The sequence below is a fragment of the Rhinatrema bivittatum genome, chromosome 14, assembly GCF_901001135.1.
Source record: "Rhinatrema bivittatum chromosome 14, aRhiBiv1.1, whole genome shotgun sequence".
NCBI classification, from domain to species: Eukaryota; Metazoa; Chordata; class Amphibia; order Gymnophiona; family Rhinatrematidae; genus Rhinatrema; species Rhinatrema bivittatum.
The window spans coordinates 80,517,189-80,539,855 of record NC_042628.1 but is presented as its reverse complement, the minus strand read 5'-3'; the positions used below and the strand labels follow the sequence as shown (position 1 = coordinate 80,539,855).

Here is a 22,667-nt window from a genome sequence, read left to right as displayed (position 1 = left end):
TTTTGAGGCTCCCGCTAGTGTTTGGTCGACCTACGGACCAACTCTAGCACCAACTTACCACTACTGCCTTCTGGGCAGTCTGTGTTGCTCTTCTCTGCGCTCTCTGTGACCCCTCTCTCAGGGTTCTTCACAGCTCCCTTCTCTGAGCTTCTCACAGGAGTTATTTCTGGACTCCCGGTAGTGTTTGGGCATCCTACAGGGTCTTCACCAGGATCCCCTGTAGTGCCACTCAGCTGCTGGGCCTCCACTGAGTCCTCTCCGGTAGCTTCCTCAGCTCCCCGACCACGTAAGCTTTCCTCTAAAAAGGAATCAACAAGAGCCTGGCTTGCTTCCAGGTTCTTTTTCCCCTGATGTGTAAGGCAAGCTGGTGCTTTATTAGGCTCTCCTGGAGCGTCCTCTGTCATTCCAGGACTCTCTGCAGCAATGCTTTCCAACCTTCTTCTTCAGTCATGCTCTCAGACTGCTGCATTTTGGGGCTGACACTTTCCCTGCAGAGTGGCTTGTTTGCTGGAAGAGGGCCCTGCTCAGCTTCCATCTACCACACAGCCCACTCTGGCAGTTTCCCCAGGGCCATGTCCTGCGCTCAGCACAGCCCTGCTGCACCGGTGTTTGTTTCACTTTTCTTTTCAAGGCAAAAAAGTAAAAAAAAAAAGCCTGTTTGACTAGTGATAACCTGCTTACTGGGGTTACATCCCTGCCTATCTCCCAGCAGGGCTTCTCCCTTTAGCCGTTTCAACCCTAAAACGTCCTGGCTGTCCCTGTAACCAGGCCCACACACTGTTTCCTCTCTACCTGAAACTTTAAACTTCGGGGTTGTTTTTCCTTCCGTGCAGCCTTTCACAAAGCACCGCGCACACCTGAACTCCCTGTGCTCTGTACTTGGTCTTAGAGCCACAGGCCCCTTAGGTTCTGAACTGCATTTAGAACCACAGGACCTCTTCACAACTCCCTGCCCTTCACACAGACACTTTCTTGGAGGCTGGGGTTTTCTGGGCACACCTTGGAAAAATCCCACGCATGACACCTTGTGGGAACGAGGCATGGAGACATACTAGTCTGATTCCAGCCTTCTTAAAACAATCTTTGTTATAACTTCACACGTTCACAACAACAGACTGTCTTCTCCCCAGACAGTGTACTCTCTTTGCTTAGTGTGTTGCTTCATCTCAGCTCAGTATTTAGACAGTTCTGTATACAGGCGCTGCCTGGTCTGCTTATCCCCACCTGGATCCCAGCTCTTATTCCCCAGTCTCTGGCCACGCCCTCTGAGCCCCTTCTGCCCTGCAGGATTCTGCCCCTAAGGCATATTCTCCTCAGTGGATTTAAATTGGACCAGGCATCTAGCCTGGTCTCACCCCTGCATAGCTTTCTATCAGCTCTATGTGAGCCAGAACTTGTGGGACGTCTGGAAGCAGGTGCAGGAAGTGGCCGAGCAGCTGCTTCAGCAGCAGCAGGACACCCTCTTCTCACTGTGGCATACGAAAAACACGAGATCCAAGTGACCCACAAAGTTTTCAAGATGGCATCGAAGGTCTCTGATATGGGAATCGGCACCTGCAGAATGGCATGGATGTGAGTCTCTGATCTCCGACCAGACATAGAGGAATGATTTGCTGACGTGCTGTATACCAGGGAGAATCTCTTCGGAAATTGGGCGAGAAACTCCGGGACCACCATGAAACCCTCCAGCAAATCTCCACCAGCACTCCAGACCTGTCATCTTCATCTAGGAGGTCAACAAGATCAGGACAGCGTAAGTCTTTCACTAGAGGAAGTACTCTTCTCCGCCCCCTCGCTCCTGTCAACAGCATCAGGGCTCCCGTGGCTGTCCCAGGCACATGAGAGCCCCCAAGCCCCACCTGGCACCTCGGACAACTCCGGGGATAGGGTTTTAACTGGGTTGTAGGGAGCATTGGCCAGTTGCCCATACCCAGGACGGTGGACACACCGGTCAGGGGCAGGTTACGGTTCTTCATGACCCAGTGGCCCAGTATAACCTTAGACCAGTGGGTTCTTTCTGTTGTCTGCCAAAGATATGGAGTGGAGGAGTAGCCTAGTGGTTAGAGCAGAGGCTACGAACCAGGAGACCAGGGTTCAAGTCCCACTCTCGCTCCTTATGACTTTATCCTCTATTGCCTCAGGTACAAACTTAGACTGTAAGCCCTCTGGGGTTAGGGAAATACCCACAGTACCTGAATGTAATCCACTTTGAAGCGCTGGAAATAGCGTAAAAAGCAGAATATAAATCAAAATAAAGAAATGAATAAAACCAATTGAAGCTATTGGGTATCCCACCAAATTGCCATCCGTGCCTTTTTTGGGGGCTGATAGTGCATTAGGAGGTAATTCTTTTTTTTTTTTTATGCAATTTCAAAAATTAAAGATGCAAGAATACCTTGTACAGAAATGTGAGGTATTGAAAATTTATACAGAGTATAATTATCCTATCACAGAGAGAAAAAAAAAGAGAAAAATAATAACCTATTTATTTTTCATAGGAAAAAGGGAATGAGACAATAGGAAAAAAACAAAGGGCGAATTTTACCAAGAAATAATGAAAAAGCAAGCTGAGATAATGCCAATTACACTTTATATACCGGGAGAAATATAACTAGGGCTCAAAAAAACCATAATCAGAATTGGAATATCTGTTGGAACATTTGCAGGGATAACGCAACAGGAACTGACCTCCTTTAGCGAGTGCTTCAGCTCGCAGGGAGAGAAACCTCTTACGCCTCAGGAAAACTCCAAACCTTCTGGCCAGAAAACACAAGGGATCTAGTACAGTAATTATTACAATCAGTACAAAAGGCAAATGTCACAAGCAAAGTCCCCCAGAGGGAAATCTCAGTTGTTTGAGAATTTTCTTTTTTTATTTTCTCTTTATTAATTTTTCACACAACATACAAAGCATCCACTTTGTCATGAAATATCGTTTAAACAATTGAAAAGAAATCCATTACCCTTGGAAAATAACTATAATAGCAATACAATCAATTGTTAAAATTAACCCGTTAGACCCCTATTTGGGGGGGGGGGGGGCAGAGTACATGCAAATTAAAGGAGAATTCAGGAAATAAGAACCAAAAAAAAAAGGAAAAGACAACTTGTCAAAAACCAAATTACTTCTTTTGGACTTCATTTAACCACTGCCTAATTGCAGAGATACTTTTTAGCCTCGATAAAGCTTTTGAGCTGTTCAGGTTGGAAAAACATATAGTTGTTTCTTTCAAATTTTACTACGCATTTACATAGGAACCTAAGAAAGAAGGAGGCTCCCACTGCCAATGCTTCTTGTTTTAATGCTAGAAAATGTTTCCTCTTCAACTGTATTGCCTTGGTTAAGTCTGGAAAAATTCTCAATTTGATCCCATAAACACAGCCTTAATTTTCTTAAAGTAGGCACGCATGATTATTCCCAAGTCATTCTCATTAAAGAAAGATATCAGTAAAGTTGATCTTTCTGCTATTTCATATGTAGATGTTTCAAGAAAAACTGCTACATTTTCTAAGACATTAGGAGCCACTTGAATTTGCTGGTTACTACGTATAGGTAGGAAATAAACCTTATCCAGGGGTGGAGTTTGCTCTGGGGGAATTTCCAGCACTTCAAGAAAATAACGTTTTATAGTTATCCTGGGAATTTCTCCGATCACCCTGGGGAAGTTTAGTACCCTCAAATTCAAAAGCCTCATTATATTTTCAATGTTTTCAATTCCTGTTGATAGCACCACAATCCTGTATAATGGTTGACTGTACTTCTTTGACTTGCTTAAGATCAATATCTATATTTTGTAATTTTTCAGAGGCTTCCTGCTTATTTACTTGAAAGTTCTTATTCAGAGTTTCCAATTGCTGCGACACAGAACTTATTTTTCTTGAGCAGTCCGCAAAAGACTTTGCCATGGCTGACGATAGATTCCATAACGAATCTAACATTACCACTTCCAGTTTCTGCATAGCCAAAGCTGCTTCGGGGGGGGGGGGGGGGGGCGGAGAGGCCGCGACACAGATCTCTCACCTCTTCCACTCATCTGGTCTCCTCCTCTATCAAGCTCCAAAACGCCGATGAAGCTGTCTCCATTATTCATGGAGGCCTGCGCAGAGTCTTACATCGCAGCTGCCCCCTCCGATTGAGCTGCACGATCTCCCACTTCGGGGCGCAGTCCCAATCGCAGCGTTGAGGTCCCGTGCGCTGCCGGAGGTAGTTTTTCGTCCATTGGGCTTAGGGATATTGCTTCCGAGGTCGGGTCACATTCTCCTTCCTGCGACCCGACAGCCTTCCTAGCTCCAAATTTGCCGGTTTTATAACACTCTGAGAGATGGTCCTCTGTCCAGAGGGAAGCGCTGGAACAGAGGGGTAATTCCTGGTTTTACCTTTTCGTTTCAGAGGCATATTGAATTTTTTAGAAACTTCTTTCAATGCAAAACGTCAGAGCGGGTCATTACAGCACTGCCGTTCAAGTCTCCATCTTGACTCCACCCTGTTTGAGAATTTTCAAGGAAATTAGTCAAATCTTGTAAATTATCTGATGGCAAATTCTCTCCATGAGCTACTTGAGGCAGGAAAAAAAGCCTTAGTTATTACACCCATGGCAGATTCAGAAATTCTAAGAGTTGAAGAAACATAATTACGGAACAGTTCCGCTGGAGAAATCTTCTTAATTATAGGAAAATTAAGAATCCTTAAATTCAGGGAACGTAATGTGTAGAGTATGGAGGCATAGAACACACTTGAGGCAGCTTTCATCGCAGGCAGGAAGAGAAGGGGTGAGCCCTCACGAGGCTCTTCCTTTTATTGTACATTCATACAAAGGCAGATGATGTGTCATTACATGATTGGCTACTTTCCCCATAGCAACAGACGAGTCCCTACACTATTGGCTTTGGCTCAAGGGGTGTGCACGGATCATCTCATTGGCTGCTGAAATCTATACCTCCTGACTTTGTCCTGCCTCTGACTAGGGAACACCCAGCCCCTCCCCCAGGAATTCAGGGCTAAGCACAAGCCAGAGAAATACATGATAGTCAGGTATCCTTTCCTAGGCAGAGACTTAAGCACAAGTGATGCTTTTATTCAGGCAAATGTCAGGGAGAAGGGAAGTTAGTGTTTAAACCCCAATGAAATGGCTTGCTGGCAAGCGCATATTTCCCACAGTAATGCATTTTCCATAGTCTCAATTTTCTTTGAGGATACCAAATCTGATTGAACTAACTGATGTTGAATCTTTTCAAGAGAAGAAACACGAGTATCTAAGGATAAAAGCTTAGTATCTTGAGAGGAGTCCAAGTTAGTATTAAGCATTAGAGATGTGAATCGTGTCCTCGATCGTCTTAACGATCGATCTCGGCTGGGAGGGGGAGGGAATCGTATTGTTGCCGTTTGGGTGTGTAAACTATCGTGAAAAATCGTTAAAATCGTGAGCCGGCACACTAAACCCCCCTAAAACCCACCCCGACCCTTTAAATTAAATCCCCCACCTTCCCGAACCCCCCCCAAATGCTTTAAATTACCTGGGGATCCGGCGGTGGTCCAGAACGGCGGCAGTCCGGAACGGTCCCCTCAATAGAATCGTGTTGTCTTCAGCCGGCGCCATTTTTCAAAATGGCCGCCGCAAAATGGCGGCGGCCATAGACAAAAACGATTCGACGGAGGAGGTCGTTCCGGACCCCCGCTGGACTTTTGGCAAGTCTTGTGGGGGTCAGGAGGCCCCCCCAAGCTGGCCAAAAGTTTCCTGGGAGTCCAGCGGGGTTCCGGGAGCGATTTCTTGCCGCGAATCGTTTTCGTACGGAAAATGGCGCCGGCAGGAGATCGACTGCAGGAGGTCGTTCAGCGGGGGTTCCGGACCGCCGCTGAACGACCTCCTGCACTCGATCTCCTGCCGGCGCCATTTTCCGTACGAAAACGATTCGCGGCAAGAAATCACTCCCGGAACCCCGCTGGACTCCCAGGAAACTTTTGGCCAGCTTGGGGGGGCCTCCTGACCCCCACAAGACTTGCCAAAAGTCCAGCGGGGGTCCGGAACGACCTCCGTCGAATCGTTTTTGTCTATGGCCGCCGCCATTTTGCGGCGGCCATTTTGAAAAATGGCGCCGGCTGAAGACAACACGATTCTATTGAGGGGGCCGTTCCGGACCGCCGCCGTTCTGGACCACCGCCGGATCCCCAGGTAATTTAAAGCATTGGGGAAGGGGGTTCGGGAGGGTGGGGGATTTAATTTAAAGGGTCGGGGGTGGGTTTTAGGGGGTTTTAGTGTGCTGGTTTTCCTGCCCTCCCCCTTCCCCCGATTTACGATTTTTTAACGATAAATCGGGGGAATTGGTATTGTATCGTGGCCCTAACGATTTTTTGACGATTTAAAATATATCGGACGATATTTTAAATCGTCAAAAAACGATTCACATCCCTATTAAGCATTAAACGATTATTAACATCCATTACAACTGTTAAAGATGTTATGGAGGATCCCATAGTCACCAGTGTATTCCACAAGACATCCAATGTAATTACAGGAGGTTTTGAAAGTTTGAGTTTACCAACCTGAGTGCTCTTAGGCTCACCACGTCTCTGAAGTGCCTTCTCGTCATTACCGCCTGGAGAGGCCAATGTCAGGGCCAAAGAAGGAGCAACCACTCCATCTGCCTCACAAATAGGGGGCTCCACCTGGGTGGTTGTTAGTCGCAACTCACGGGAAGGCTGAGGAATCACCCCCCATCTCCATGATTGTATGGAACAGAGTTGAAGCTCCTCAAACCCCCGTTATGGGGGACAAAGATCCTGGCACAGCTGATAATCCATGACAAGGAGGAGTTGCTGTAACTGGCACTCCTGGGCTGAGAGAGATCTCTTCGGCCTGCAGAGGAAAGTTCGCCCATCAATTACCTCTGAAGCAGCCATCACAATGGGAGTAGAAGTTGCAGTTGCACTAAAGAACTCCTCAATCTGAGGTTGTACAGAGGCAGGAGAGGGAGAACTAGTAATATTCTCCCTTAACCTGGCTTTGTGCTTCGTGTGAGGCATCTATGCAAAGGTAATCCAATACAGAAAGGAAAAACTGAGAGAGAGGTTCTGTGTGCGCATCTTAGCAGGCGGCCATCTTGTCTCCCCAGGAGGTAATTCTAATGGAGCTGTCCTCCCTTTTAATGGCCAGTGTGGTCGAGCCTGTTCCACCAAGGCAAAGAGGGCAGGGATTTTACTTTAGGCACTTCCTGATTCCAAAGAAAACAGAGGGACTCCGTCCCATCCTAGACCTAAGGGCCTTGAGGAAATTTAAAAAAAAAAGAAAAGTTCAAGATGTTTTCCATGGACACCTTGATCCCCTTTTTGCAAGAAAGGGACTGGCTATGCTCCCTCGATCTAAAGGATGCGTGCGCTCACATCAAGATTCTCCCCATTCACTGGAAGTATCTCCGATTTGTGGTGGGAAAACAGCACTTCCAGTATCGAGTGTTGCCATTTGGGCTACCATGCGCCCCACAAGTTTTCAGAAAATGCTTGGCCATGGTGGTGGCGCACCTACGCAGGCTGAGGGTGTATGTTTTCCCTTATCTGGAAGATTGGCTGGTCAAGAGCGCAACTCAATCAGGGACTGACAGATCCATGTGCTTGACCATCCGGGTGTTTGTCGCTAGGATTCGTCATTAACTACCCGAAGTCCCATCTCAAATCATCACTTCAATTGGACTTCATTGGAGCCCTGCTAGACACGGCTTAGGCCAAGGCTTTCCTGCCTCATCAAAGGGCCGTCACTTTGAAGACCTTTTTTGCGGCATAGATTCAACAGAGGCAGCAGGTGCCAGCCTGGCACATGTTGAGTCTGTTGGGCCATATGGCCGCAACCGTCCATGTCACTCCCTTGGCACGATTACACATTCACAGAGCCCAATAGACCCTGAGGTCACAGTGGCACCAAGCCACGCAGAACCTCCAGGATTGTAACCGAGTCACCTTACCCCTCCAGGACTCTTTGCCCTTGTGGTGGGTACTTTCAAATCTGGTACGGGAGATCTCTTTTTGAAGTCCTCCTACCCAAATTGTCCTAACCATGGATGCGTCCACCCTGGGCTGGGGAGCTCATGTAGATGGGCTCAGCACCCAGGGTCTCTGGTCTGCTCAGGAAGGCTGTTGTCAAATCAGCTTCCTGGAGCTTCAGGTAGTTGGGTACGTGCTGTGGACTTTCAGAGACTGGCTGTCCAACAAAGTTTGTCCTGATCCAAACTGACAACCAGGTGGCAATGAAGTATGTCAACAAGCAGGGAGGCACAGGATCATACCTACTGTGTCAGGAAGCGGTCCAGATCTGGTCATGGACCCTGCTGCATAGGATAGGCTCTATACCTGGCAGGGATGGAAAACGTAGTAGCGGACAGACCGAGTCGTGCCTTCAGATCTCACAAGTGGTCCCTGAACTAGGGGGTTGCAAATCAGATATTCCGCATCTGGGGAGCCCAGACGTGGATCTCTTCATGTCCTTTTGCCACAGAAGGGTGAGGCGTTTCTGCTCCTTGTACAATCAAACAGCAAACCAGTCTCGGATGCCCTTGCCCATCATTGGGGCAAGGATCTTCTGTACGCGTATTCTCAGATTCTCTTAGTGGCGCAGACTCTTTTAAAGCTTCACAAGGACAAGGGGACTATGATCCTCATAGCCCCTGATTGGCCGAGACAAGTCTGGTTTCCACTCCTACAAAAATTTTCCATCCGGAGACTGATCAGTCTGGGACTTCCCCAGATCTCATTATGTAAGAGACAGGTTGCGACATCCCAATCTCCAGGCCCTGTCGCTCAGTGTGGGTGTTAATTCGGCAACCACTCGATCTCAGGATGTGTCTCAGGTCCTGGTGGCTTCTAGAAAGTTTTCCACTAGAAAGCACTACGGACTGAAGTGGAGAAAGTTTTCCATGTGGAGTGAGTAGAAAGCCCCAACTCTGTTCTCCTGCCCCCCACACAAAGTCTGCTTGATTACCTTCTACACCTATTGGAAGTTGGCTTAAAAACTAACTCCATTAGATGTAGTCAGTGCAATCGACACATACCACAATGGTGTAGATGGTACGCCCATCTCTGCACAGCCTATAGTTGTACAATTCATGGCTGGCCTGCTTCAGTTGAAGCCTCCCTTAAGGCCTCCTGCTGTGTCTTGGGACCTTATTGTGGTATTAGCTCAGCTGATGAAAGCTCCTTTTGAGTCCCTGTGCTCCAGTGACCTGAAGTACCTGACTTGGAAGGTCATATTTTTGGTGGCGGTCACTTAGTGTGCAAGGTCAGTAAGCTCCAGGCCTTAGTGACTTATCCACCTAACACTATTTGATCATGATAGTGTGTTCTTGTGCATGCAACCTAAGTCCCTGTCTAAGCTGGTGACGACGTACTTCTATCTTAACTAGTCCAACTTCCTGCCAACATTCTTTCCCAGGCCCCATTCGCACCAATGCAAGCGAGTGCTGCAGACTTTGGACTGCAAGTGAGCCTTAGCCTTAGCCTTCCATCTGGCGTGGACAGAAGCCCATAGACAGTCCACCAAACCTTTTTTTTTCTTTTGATAGGAATAAGTTGAGCATTGCCAGTTGGCTAGCAGAATCCATTGCTTTCTGTAATGCCCAGGCAGGACTGCTTCTTGTGGGTCATGTCAAGGCTCATTCTGTCAGAGCCATGGGAGCGTCAGTGGCCCACATGTGAGCAGTTCCCATGAAAGAGATCTTCACGGCTACAACGTGGAGTTCTCTCCACACGTTTACATCTCGCGGCAGTAGGTTTGGCCAGTTTGTCCTTCGGAACTTGTTTGGGGTGTAGAACCCAAAGCGGTTCCCTCTAGGGGCCCGTTGTTTCCCCCTCTTATTACTAAAACCTCTTTGGGTGTTTTGTTGGTCCCCTTTTTTGTTGGGGGATAGTCTGTAGCTAGTGAGTCACCCATGTGTAAGGACTGTCATCCTGCTTGTTCTCGGAGAAAGCAGTGTTGCTTACCTGTAATAGGTGTTCTCCAAGGACAGCAGGATGTTAGTCCTAATGAAACTCGCCCGCCCCTCCGCAGTTGGGTTTCCACTATGTGGGTTTTTTTTTATTTTATCCTCGTATTCTATATTGTAAGTCTGAAGGGGACCCCCGCGTGAACGCATGCTTAATAAGGCCAAGTAAATTTCTAGAAACTTTAACATACGTTTTCCATGCCAAGCTCCATTCGATGATGTCCTCCCATGTGTAAAGATTAACATCCTTCTGACCTTGGGAAAACAACTCTCTCCCTATTTGGGAATTGTTCCTACTCCAATTGTACAAGCTAGTTTCTTAAGTTATACAATAAACTGAAGCACAGCAAGTCCAGCAGCGCACAAAAAAATCCCAAGCACTTTCAGAAGCTTTCTAGGAAATCTCTGGAGAATTAACTTTTTTAGGTAAGCAATTGCATTTTCTTTGAGAACAGGGATCTTGCAGTTATGGTATTTATTGTGTACAGTGCTGTGTATATTTATGTTGATCTGTGGTTCTCTACATGGCACAGTTACAAAGAGGTGTGCACTGGCACTTTTAATATATTCACCTTTTGGGCACTGAGTGAACAAAGATGTCATCTGTATGTAGTGCTGATGATCCATGTTTATATTTTAATGTTCTGGTTAGACTTATATGGGTTTAACTATATATGTTTGTGTTGTATGTAAATCAGGTGGCATATAATTTGGAGAAAATAAATGACTATTTTCAGTATTTATTTCAGAATGTTTGTTTCTGTTTTATTGCAAATTCTTTCTGAATCTTTCCTTAGATTTACCAGTACATTCAGAGCCGCTTCTACCGCTCCCCAGAAGTTTTGCTAGGAATGCCATATGACCTCGCAATAGACATGTGGTCTTTAGGGTGTATTCTAGTGGAAATGCACACCGGAGAGCCTCTGTTTAGTGGTTCTAATGAGGTAAGTTGTGTAAAAAAATCTTATCTTACATAATTCTACGCTAGTTGATTGTGCCTGTCTACAGCTAAAACTAGTTGAGCACATGCCCCACTAGCACAGTTATAAGTGGTTTTGTAGGATCATTATCAGAGAAATAAGAGAAGGGACTCTGAGCATATGGTTTACGCTGCTAGTCGGATTCAGCCTAGTAATTTCCAGCTGTTATAAAACAGTAGACCTGGTTACAGCAGGCATCAGTGCAGCTACAGGAAAGCTCAGGCAAGTTCTCACTTGTCCTCTCTTGTCTGATGGGTATGTAGTCTCTTAAAGGATTTCATACCCCATGCTGGTGGTGCTCTCACATAGTGCTTTTGCTAATAGTTTTTTCCCCACGGTTACTGTCATAGTAACTACTTCAATCCTTCAGAAAATTAGAATCTTTATAGGTTATTACCTTTTGAGGAATCATCAAAAAAGATACTGGTTTCTTTAATTGAGCTGTCTAGTTATATTGTGTATTATGGTATCTTCCTGAAAAAGTAATCCTTGTGTTCTCCAAACTTTAGATATTGTAACATAACAGTAGATGTTAGCAGGTAGCCATTTGGCCTTCCCAATCGTTCTGATTACCCCTTTCTGCAGTACTTTAGCAGGGGCTATAACCCTTCCTTATTTTAACCGTCTCCCTCTGCACTAGGAGATCTGTCAGCTGTCATCCATGCAAGCTTCACTACCTGCATGATGTCACTTCTTATCTTTTTTGCTGTTAACTGGGGAAAATAGCCAGGTCATCCTGCCCAGGCTTTGTGCACTACCACGGCCACAATCCTTCTGAGAATATAAGAAAGCCTTACCACTGCTGGTTGATATTGCCAACTCTCCTGCAGATCTAAACCCAAAATGGAGGGCACATTTTTTGCTCTGCTGCTCCCCTCACCGTCCTCTAGGATAGATGATACCAGAAAAAGACCAATTGACTTATCCAGTCTTCCTAGTTATTCCTGTGCAGACTGACAAACATATATCCTAGCTGCCAGCCATGGATTATGATTGCCTGTAGGATATCACTGCTTTTCTCCATGGACAAACAAGACTAATTCATCCACACAAGTGGGTAATGTTCTAGACGGCGCTGACATTGAAACATGCTTGCTCATGGATAGGTGTTCCAGGCATCTACCACCGTGTGAATCCTCTGTCATTTTTTTTTCTATGCTGGAGTGAATAGATGTGTTGCTGTCTCCTTTACAGCTACTTGCAATAATCCCTTTTTTTTTTTTTTTTTTTTACAGCTCTTGGCTTCTTTTGATTTTCTTATTTCTTTTATTTCCTGAGTCGTCTCAGGAAATATATTTTTTCCTCTTAGGATTAGATTTGAAATTTCTTGCCCTCTTTTCAACATTCCTGGAAAACCATGTGCAAAATAGAGGCACAAGATGACTTTGGTGGATCTCCATGTTGTTTGTCTCCACTGTTTGGGGCCTAAACATGACAGAGTAACTGTTCAACATAAGGCAGAACATCTCTGTGGTTCTTTACATTCAGGGAGCTCAGGTTAAATATGAGCTGCTGAGAAAGAAAAGACTAAGAGAATCTCCAAATCACTCTAAACACTCTTCACCTCCAAGGTCGACAAAAAAGGGAATGACCCAACTGAGGGTCCTGCTAGGGCTGGGGAACCTCCACAGGGGCAACTCAGGACTTCAAGGCAAACAGACCTTCTGCCTGGGGCATCTGCCTCCCTTGTAGGTTGAACCTTGGGTTTTGGCGGCCAACAAGACTTAGGATGAGGCTGGAATTTGGAGACAGGCTGGAGACAAGGGCTGGATACTGAGGCAAGGCAGGACTGGAGAGAAGCCTAGGCACATGTGGAACTAGGTTGGACAGGCTGGGTAGAATGGGGACAAGGCACTGGCAATACAGGGAATGGATGTTAGGGGCAAGACTAAGCCAGACAAGAACACAGAGGCCTGAAGACAGTGGTTCAGAAGGCCCGGAGACCTGACAGGGAGATACTTCCATAGAAACATAGAAATAACGGCAGAAGAAGACCAAATGTCCCATCCAGTCTGCCCAGCAAGTTTTGCACTTTTGTTTTTTCTCCTCATACTTATCTGTTACTCTTGGCTCTTAGTAACCTTTTGGTTCTATTTCCCTTCCACCCCCACAATTAAGAAGATGAGTCTGTTTTCTTTTGAATCCCACTTCTAATGGAGATGGCTCTCCATTTTTTCTATTGGACCGTTCTCCAAGACCAAGTTAATCACCTACAGAAGATCTCACATAACTGATATTCTTACAAAAGAAGTCAAAATCAATTGCTTTTGAGTTGTAAGAAGAACCAGAAGCAAAATAGGGCTTCCTGAGCGTTCTGAAGTTTGTACAAGCAACGAAATAACCTCTGGTTATACCAGTTCATAAAATTCTTCAATGCTTTCAGTTTAAAATGTGGCAGACAGCATTTTTCACACTACCAGTTTCAAGGAAGATAGGCTTAAAATATAAATTTCATGGCTGTTTGGGCAATGAGATCTTTTTTTCTTTCTTTTTTATACTTTATTAATTTTTTTCAATTTACAAGTAAGACATTCTTACTAATAGCAAATAGAAACATTCATATCATATTTCCATCTATAATTTACAAGAAACAAAAACAGGAAATCTAACACTGATATATATTTCTCCCTAATTCTATATTCTAGGGGGCGAATATATGGGAGATTTCTAACACAATCAGTTTCGCTACATACGAAAGAAATTGGCATAACATGACTTAACCATCAAACACTTTATGTTCCCTGCTTGGTACTAACTAGGAGATATAATAGTAATCATCCTAGAATTTATAAATGATTTAAGCTGTTCAGGAAAATAAAAAATAAAACATTCTTTCTGTAATTTCACAATGCATTGCATGGATATCTTAGCACAAATGAATAACCCATTGATATTACTTGTGATCTATAAATCAAAAATTCCCTTCTTCTCGGCTGTGTTACTCAGGCAAAGTCCAGATAAATTCTTACTGATTCCCCATAAAATGGGGTTGTCATATTCCTAAAGTAATTTTTCATTCCTATGCCCATATCTTGTTCAGAGGCAGATGTTAGAAGACGAGCTGCTCTTTCACAAAGCTCCGCTGTGGAATCTTCCAGGTATTGAGTAAGGTTTTCCAACATCTCGACCGGATTTTCTACCTGTTGTCTATCCTTAAATGAGACTGGCAAGAAAAACAGCTTGATACAGGGAACCTTAGTATCCTAAAGCTTCAGATTCTCTAGGAAATATTTTCTTAAAGTAATTTCCACCGCTTGTCCCACTATTTTCGGAAAGTTCAAAAATCTAAGATTAAGATGTCGAGAATAATTTTCTAAGTTCTCAATCCTGCGTGAGGCACTTGCTATATCCTTAATTAATTTTACATTGCACTCATAGTTAGCCTTCAATGTAGCCTCCACCGCGTCAGTCCTAGGTTCAACATTTTTAATTTTAACTTCCAAATTTTCCACTTTTGTGTCTCCACTTTTGCATTGAAATCTTGAAATGAACTGCCTAAACCAGCTACTAAGTCCCATAGCGCATCTAGAGTCACAATGGCTGGTTTAGATATTAATTGAAAGTGGCCAGAATCACCCACTTTAACCTCCAGCCTTTCTTCCACCGGTACTACCTGCTTTCCCTCATTCTCCTTTCGTCCTTCTTCTGGGGTAGATGTTCTCAGCATTCCCTCGAGCTCTCCTTCCCCCGTCTCAGAGGCTCCTTCAGGAGATAGAGGCAGCCCGTAAGATCGTCCTCTTTGTTCCTCTCCTATCGATAACGCAGCCATTACTTCACCAGGCTGCTTCTCAGTAACAGCTAGGGCGTCGGTGGGTAGCATCATTAATGGGCACCGGGATTCATGAGGGGCATTCACCTCCTTTCCAGTTGTCAGTCCAGGTGAGTGTGCTGTTATTAATCGTTGTCGGGTCAGAGGGGTATACCTGAATTTTCCCCTTTCTTTTCGCTGGCATCTTAAGAAAAATTCAAGGAAGTTCAGAGACAGCGTTTTCCTCACCACCTTCATGCCGCCATCTTGCCCCCCCCCGGGCTATGATGAGATCTAACTGCCTTATAAATGCAGTAGAGGAGGACTGGAAGGCTCATCTGCATACTGCTCCCAGCATCCACTGGGAGAGGAGTCCAGAAGCCACCGCAAGCAATCCAGGGATTGACGTCCATAGCCCCAGCTTCCAGAGGCCCCACCCCCTTTGCAGTAGAGGAGGACCGGAAGGCTCATCTGCATACTGCTCCCAGCACACGGAGCCGATTATTTCAAAGTATTATCCACTATGATGCCTAGATCTTTTTCCTGGGTGGTAGCTCCTAATATGGAACTTAACATCGTGTAACCACAGCAAGGGTTATTTTTCCCTATATGCAACACCTTACACTTCCATGTTAAATTTCATCTGCCATTTGGATGCCCAATCTTCCAGTCTTGCAAGGTCCTCCTGTATGTATCACAATCTGCTTGTGATTTAACTACTCTGTATAATTTTGTATCATCCGCAAATTTGATAACCTCACTCATCGTATTCCTTTCCAGATCATTTATAAATATATTGAAAAGCACTGGTCCAAGTACAGATCCCTGAGGCACTCCACTTTTTACCCTTATCCACTGAGAAAATTGATCATTTTATCCTACTCTCTGTTTCCTGCCTTTTAATCAGTTTGTAATCCACGAAAGGACATTGCCTCCTATCCCATGACTTTTTAGTTTTCTTAGAAGCCTGTCATGAGTGACTTTGTCAAAAGCCTTCTGAAAATCCAAATACACTACATCTATTGGTTCACCTTTAGCCACATGTTTATTATCCCCTTCAAAAAATGAAGCAGATTTGTGAGGCAAGACTTGCCTTGGGTAAAGCCATGCTGACTTTGTTCCATTAAACCATGTCTTTCTATATGTTCTGTGATTTTGATCTTTAAAATAGTTTCCACTATTTTTCCCGGCACTGAAGTCAGGCTCACTGGTCTATAGTTTCCTGGATCGCCCTTGGAGCCCTTTTTAAATATTGGGGCTACATTGGCAACTCTCTAGTCTTCAGGTACAATGATGACACCGATTCTGCCTCTCTTAAGGATGGGGGATATCCCACCCCAGATTGGAACAGTTTAGAACTGTGTTGCAGTTCTTTCACAGGGATGAACTGCTGGCCTTGATTTCCCAGACCTTGATCATGCTTGGAGTTCCTGGGGCAGATCCCGTTTCTGAACCTAAGGAAAAAAAACCTATTTTGGTTTCTTTGCATAAGCCTCTTGTTTTTTTTTCCCTGTGATGGAAGCCATTCAAGAATTGATTGATCTTGAATGGGGTGTCCCAGAGGCTAATTTAAAAGGGGCTCAGATTTTGGAAGGCCTATACCCTCTAGACCCAGTGATGAGAGAGCGCATATATTTTCCGAAGGTAGATGTACTGGTGTGGCAGTCTCCAAGCGGACCACTATTCCCTTGGAAGGAGGTGTGGATTTGGAGGATGCTCATGATAGAAAGACTGAGACTATCCTTAAGCAAGCATTCGAAGCTGTGGCAATGTCCTTGCAGATCGCTTCTATTGTTCCTTGGTGGCTTGCTCTTGTTTGCTTCTCTCCTGGGAGATTGATGACTCTGGAGTAAATCTCAGGTCAGTTATGGTACCAGCTGCTGCCTTTTTGGCTAATGCTAGTTGTGATTTGATCCACACTTCGGCCAGATGGGTGGCTTCGATTGTGGCGGCCAGGCGCCAGTTTTGGTTAAGAAATTGGTCGGCCAGTGCGACCTCTAAGGCTAATCTCACCAAATTGCCTTTTTCAGATCACTTTTGTTTGGCAGCAAGTTGGAGAAACTGGCCAGTAAGTGGGGCGAATCTCCGGTTCCTCATTTGCCGGAAGATGAGAGACAGGTGCAGCCCTCCCTTGTCATGAGAGTTCATTCTAGAGGACCCAGGCTTTTTCATTCCTATAGAATAGTGACTTTTCAGAGGAGTCGGGCCCTTTGGTAGTTCTTTGTCCTTTTGTCCCTGACAACCCAGACGAGGCACAGGCTAGGGTGGTGGTCCCTCCCAACCCTCCCAATGAAGGTTTGCCGACCCACCTCTGGGAACAGGAGATAGGAAGTTGCCTCTTTCTTTTATCAGAGGCGTCAAAATCACATTGGATCAGTGGTTCCTGGAGGTGTTAAGATTATTTGATGGAGTTTTGCAGTATTCCTCAGGACGTGTTCATAGCATCTCCCGCAGAAGAAGCAGGCAGTAGAGGTTACATTGACATGGCTTCTCAGTCTGAGGGCTGTGGTCCCAGTGTCTGCGTCTCAAGAAACTACAGGGCGATTTTCCATTTATTTTGTTGTGCCAAAGAAGGAGGGCTCCTTTTATCCCACCCTGGATCTCAAAGGCATCAACAGTCATCTGCAAGTGAGGCATTTTTGCATAGAAACATTGTGCTCGGTGATAATGGCCCTGTAGTCAGGGGAATTTCAGGCCTCTCTGGATTTGTCCGAGGCATATCTTCACATTCCCATCTGACTAGAGCATCAACGCTTCCTGCAGTTCGCAGTTCTGGTATGCCACTTTCAGTTTTGGGCACTGCCCTTGGACTGGCCACCGCTCCCAAAACCTTTTCCAAGGTAATGGTAGTTTCAGCATTGAAAAAAGATGAAATCCTGGTACACCCGTATTTGGACGACTGGATTATTTGCACTGAGTCGTTGGAAGAGAAGCCGCCTGGTAACTCGCAAGGTGATTTCCCTGTTGCAGGAGCTCGGCTGGGTGGTGAACCTGGCCAAGAGCAGCCTTCAGCCTTCAGCCTACTCAGTCGCTGGAATACCTGGGGGTTTGGTTCGACATGCAGCAAGGCAAGGTGTTTCTGCCAGAAGCTCGAATCCGTCTGTTGTTGAACACTCTACACTCGACTGTATGGTCTGCAGGTCCTTGGCTTAATGGCGGCAACCTTGGAAGAGGTACTGTGAGGGCGCATATGCGTCCTGTTCAGCGCTCCCTGCTGTCTCTGAGGAATCCCCAGTCTCAGGGCTGTTCGGTTCAGCTCCACTTGCTGATGGAGGTCTCCTCCCAACTGCAGTGGTGGCTGCAGACAGATCATCTACAGAAGGGAGTTTCCTTGTTCCCACTGGACTGGCTAGTACTGACAACGAATGCGAGTCTCCTAGGTTGGGGAGCTCACTGCAGGAGCTGATGGTGCAAGGGCGCTGGAATGCAGAAGAGTCTTTCTGGAACATCAATCGGCTAGAAGCCAGGGCCGTCCAGTTAGCATGTTTGCAGTTCAGCGACAGGCTGCAAGGTCAATCAGTCCAAATAATGTCAGACAATGCAACAATCGTGGCTTACATCAGTCGGCAGGGAGGTACCAAAAGCCAGCAGGTGTCGCTGGAAATAGATCAATTTATGGAATGGGAGGAGGTTCATCTCCAGATGATCTCAGCCTCACACACTGCAGGCAAAGACAACGTCAGAGCAGACTTTCTCAGCAGAGAGAGTCTGGACCCAGGAGAGTGGACGTTGTCAGGCAAGGAGTTTCAGCCGATTCGAGGTCGCTGGAGTCTCCTGTTCCTGGAACAGTTGGTGACTCTGCACAATGCGAAAGTTCTGCGGTTCTTCAGCCACAGAAGAGATCCAAAGTCATTGGGGATCGATGCCCTGGTGCAGGAGTGGCCAGGAGTCAAGTTGTTGTATGCCTTTCTTCTACAGCCCATGTTGGGCAGATTGATTTGAAGGATCAAATGCCACAGAGGAATGGTGCATTTGGTTGCTCCAGATTGGCCCAGGAGACCATGGAATGCAGATCTGTGGAGGCTTCTGGTGGATTTGCCTCTTCGACTTCCAGCACACAGGAGCCTGTTGCAGCAGGGCCTTTTCCTCTACGAAGATCAGACACAATTTTTTCTTACGGTATGGCCCTTGAAAGGACTTACTTGCTGAAACGTGGATACTCTGCAGCAGTGATTTTCACCTAGCTAAGAGCTAGAAAGTTGTACACTTCCTTGGCCTATGTGTGAGTTTGGAGAGTGTTTGAGGCCTGGTGTGCGGATTAAGGTGCACTTCCTTCCTTGGTCAAGATTTTGCATGATGGCTTGAATAAAGGCTTGGCTCTTAATTCCTTGAAATTACAAGTAGCGGCTCTTACCTGTTTCAGGGGTCAGGTAATTGGTGGATCCTTGTTGGCTCATCCTGATGTCGCCCGTTTTCTGAAAGGAGTGAAACGTCTTTGAGTTGCTGACTTTGAAAATCGTGTTCCTTGTGACAATTTGTTCGGCGCATAGGGTTTCCAAACTGCAGACTTTGTCTTGTCGGGAGCCATTTCTCCAGGTGAATCAGGGGTGGTACAGCTGCATACTGTTCCTTCCCTTTTACTGAAGGTGGTCCCTGAGTTTCTCTTGAATCGGACCAATTCCCTGCAGAGGATTATCGTCTGTTGCGACCCTTGGATGTCACGTGACACGTTGTCCAGTATCTAGAGCAGGGGTCAGGAACCTATGGCTCGGGAGCCATATATGGCTCTTTTGATGGTTGCATCTGGCTCGCAGACAAATCTTTAATAAAAAAGTAAAAATCTAACAAAATCCCCCACCCTCCTGAAGCCCCCCAAGACCTCCAAAATTAATTTACTACAACCCCCACCCTCCTGACCCCCCCCCAAGACCTGCCAAAAGTCCCTGGTGGTCCAGCGGGGGTCCAGGAGCGGTCCGGGAGCAATCTCCTGGACTTGGGCTGTCGGCTGCCAGTAGTCAAAATGGCGCCGACGGCCCTTTGCCCTCACAATGTCACTGGGGTTGACCAATGGCGGCAGTAGCCCCTGTGACATAGTAAGGGCAAAGGGCCGTCGGCTGCCAATAATCAAAATGGCATCGACGGCCCTTTGCCCTTACTATGTCACAGGGGCTACTGCCGCCATTGGTCAACCCCAGTGACATTGTGAGGGCAAAGGGCTGTCTGCGCCATTTTGACTACTGGCAACCGACAGCCCAAGTCCAGGAGATCACTCCCGGACCCCCGCTGGACCACCAGGGACTTTTGGCAGGTCTTGGGGGGGGGGGGGTCAAGAGGGTGGGGGTTGTAGTAAATTAATTTTGGAGGTCTTGGGGGCGTCAGGAGAGTAGGGGGTTGTAGTAAATGAATTTGGTAGGTCTTGGAGTCAGGAGGGTGGGGGGTTGTAGTTAGTATGGCTCTCACGGAATTAATTTTAAAATATGTGGCGTTCATGGCTCTCTCAGCCAAAAAGGTTCCTGACCCCTGATCTAGAGGTTACTGTGCCTTTGTGGAAGTCGGATCGCCTGTTTGTCCTTCACAGTAGTACTAGACAGGGAGAGCCAGCCTCGCGAGCTACAATAGCTCACTGGATTAAGGACATAGTCACGGCTGCATATGTGGATGCTGGGAAGCCGTTACCTAGTCAGGTTCGGGCTCATCCCACTCAGGCTCAGGTAATGTCATGGGCAAAGCTGCGACGTGATCCTCCTTTCATTCATACACATTAAAAAATCATATTTCTCAAAATACATGTGCAAAATATTCCACTATCAAATATGTTCTCTCTTTATTTTTTATCTCCTATATTTGAAGATGGTGTGTGTGCTAGATAGTTGTTAATATGTATAGATAGGATGTTTATATGTGTTTACTAAATAATATTGAGCTATATTCATGATTGATATTTTCTCTGTGGGTGGATATTAGGATTAAGTTGAGAGGAAATAGTGTATCTTCATTTTATCTACCTCAGCACCCAGCTTCAAATTAATATTTGAGATTAACTTTTCTGAAAAACTTTCAAACATTTTCTGAAGAGCATTTATAGAATCAAAAGGAGGAGCTGGAGTCGGCCATTCCTCCCCAGATTCTGAATCCTCATGCTGACTTGCTGTCTCAATTGCTGACTTTTTTTTTTTTTTTAGCTTTTTGTGTTTTGGAGGCCTGATCTGCTCATATTGCCAGAAATGACTTTTTAGGAAGGTCTTTTGCCATTTTTTAATCTTGATAGAATGGTACAAAAATGATATGTCTGGATTTTAACCTCTGAGCGAGGGAGCTGCACGCGCCTGCAACCACACTGGAGCAAAGCATCTCGCGATCCAAGCCCGCCTCAGTGAATCACTCCTAAAAGTAGACATGCATACTTGAGCTGCATTGGAGGAACGCAGTTTTCACTTAGCCCATTGAAGGCCTTTGAAAATTGCCCTCTGTGCCAGATTGCTGTTTAAGGTATTTTAGTTTGGTAATAGTTTTTTAAAATTGCATTTTAATGTGATTTCATGTACTTGTTATGTAGAGGTTTTTTTAAGGAGGGAGATTACGTTCAGTGTGCTATCTTCAGATTCCCAGAACCTTGCTTACTGAACACAGCTCTGCCTTTCTTTGACTTGGCATATCTTGTCCTATTTTTCATCCTCTAATTTTGTTAACATTTATCTCGACAGGTGGATCAGATGAATAAAATTGTGGAAGTGTTGGGAGTTCCCCCCAGCCATATGCTAGACCAGGCACCAAAGGCTCGGAAATACTTTGATAGGCTCCCTGATGGCATTTGGAATTTCAAGAGAAACAAAGACGTGAAGAAGGTACTGTGGCAAGGAGAGAGGTTTTTCTGCCTCACACAGGCTGCGCAGAGTTGGAGAAGCTGTATTAATAGTTCTATGATGACAAGCAGGTAGATATGGGAATAGGGGAAAAGGCTGCATTTGGGAAGGCAGATATGGGTTAGGGAATGTTGATTCATAAGTGTTTAAAACTTTTACAGATCCATATTCAAAAGCATTTAGACAGACAAAACTCAGAGGTTATCCAGCCAAATGACTAATTTGGCACTTAGCTGGCTAATAAGTTAGCCAGCAAGAATTTTGCCGGCTAAGCTAGGGGCAAAACTGGGAGGAGTTGTTAGCCTGCTAAGCTATGAACTTTGATCACTGGAGGAGTCCCACTATCGCAGGTTGGGGGCGGGGGCATTGCCAAAATAGTGGGTCCCTCCCTCAAAAAACATTTGCGGCTTTATGGCGCGTTCTTTTGTCTCATGGCCAAATACCTTGGGGCAAAAGAATGCGCTTAGCAACCCTTTAAAGAGAGGGCAGCCCCAAGCTCAAGGGACCACCATCGCCTTATAGAGCTACTGGCCACCCCCAACCCCTCCCCAAAAAAGAATCGCGGGAAAATAGGGAGGTTGAGCAGAGGTCAGGGACAACCCCAGTCTCAGTCCAGGGCCACCTAGAGTTTTGTGTCAATGTAGCCGCGTGGTGACAGTCCCATCTCACCATCCCCATTCCTCCCCAAATAGTAGCAACAATTAATAGCACCCTGCCACCCCTCCCCCTCTAACCCACCTGCCCGCATCCCCACTCCTCCAAAGTGCCTCCCACACGCCCCAGATCCATAAATTCAAGAAGCAGTTCCTGTGTCAGGACGAGGGTGGCCCCCTCATACCCAGCTCAGCCATGTGACTGGGGCAAGGTACCATCCGGACTGGATGTGAGGATTATTGCTGTTGTTTGGGGGAAGGGGGCTACTGATTATTGCTGCTTTTTTTTTTTTTTAATTGTAATTTTTATTTGTCAGCACAAAGAAATAGTACAGAACAATAAAAATTATTCAATTTTTAAAACCGAACTGACCCCCATCCCTCCCCCAACTGAGAACATTACAAACGTTTTGTCAAAGACCTAGTATATAGTATGATGATGATTTACAATTTCCAGAAGGCAAAAGCAGACTCTGTGCGCTCCAACAGGAAGCTCTGGTACACCCGTTATGATGCA

General features: G+C 45.9%; 1 protein-coding gene across 2 annotated transcripts in view; it reads left to right on the top strand.

Annotated features, from left to right (window-relative positions):
• The window catches only part of LOC115075765 (dual specificity tyrosine-phosphorylation-regulated kinase 1B-like), a 232,770-nt gene that overhangs the window by 150,984 nt on the left and 59,119 nt on the right, over positions 1 to 22,667 (top strand). For both annotated transcript variants that reach the window (XM_029576504.1, XM_029576503.1), the window contains 2 exons: positions 10,764 to 10,910; positions 21,339 to 21,479. In XM_029576504.1, coding sequence (XP_029432364.1) covers positions 10,764 to 10,910; positions 21,339 to 21,479 — 288 coding nt within the window. The remainder of the gene's footprint in view (positions 1 to 10,763; positions 10,911 to 21,338; positions 21,480 to 22,667) is intronic.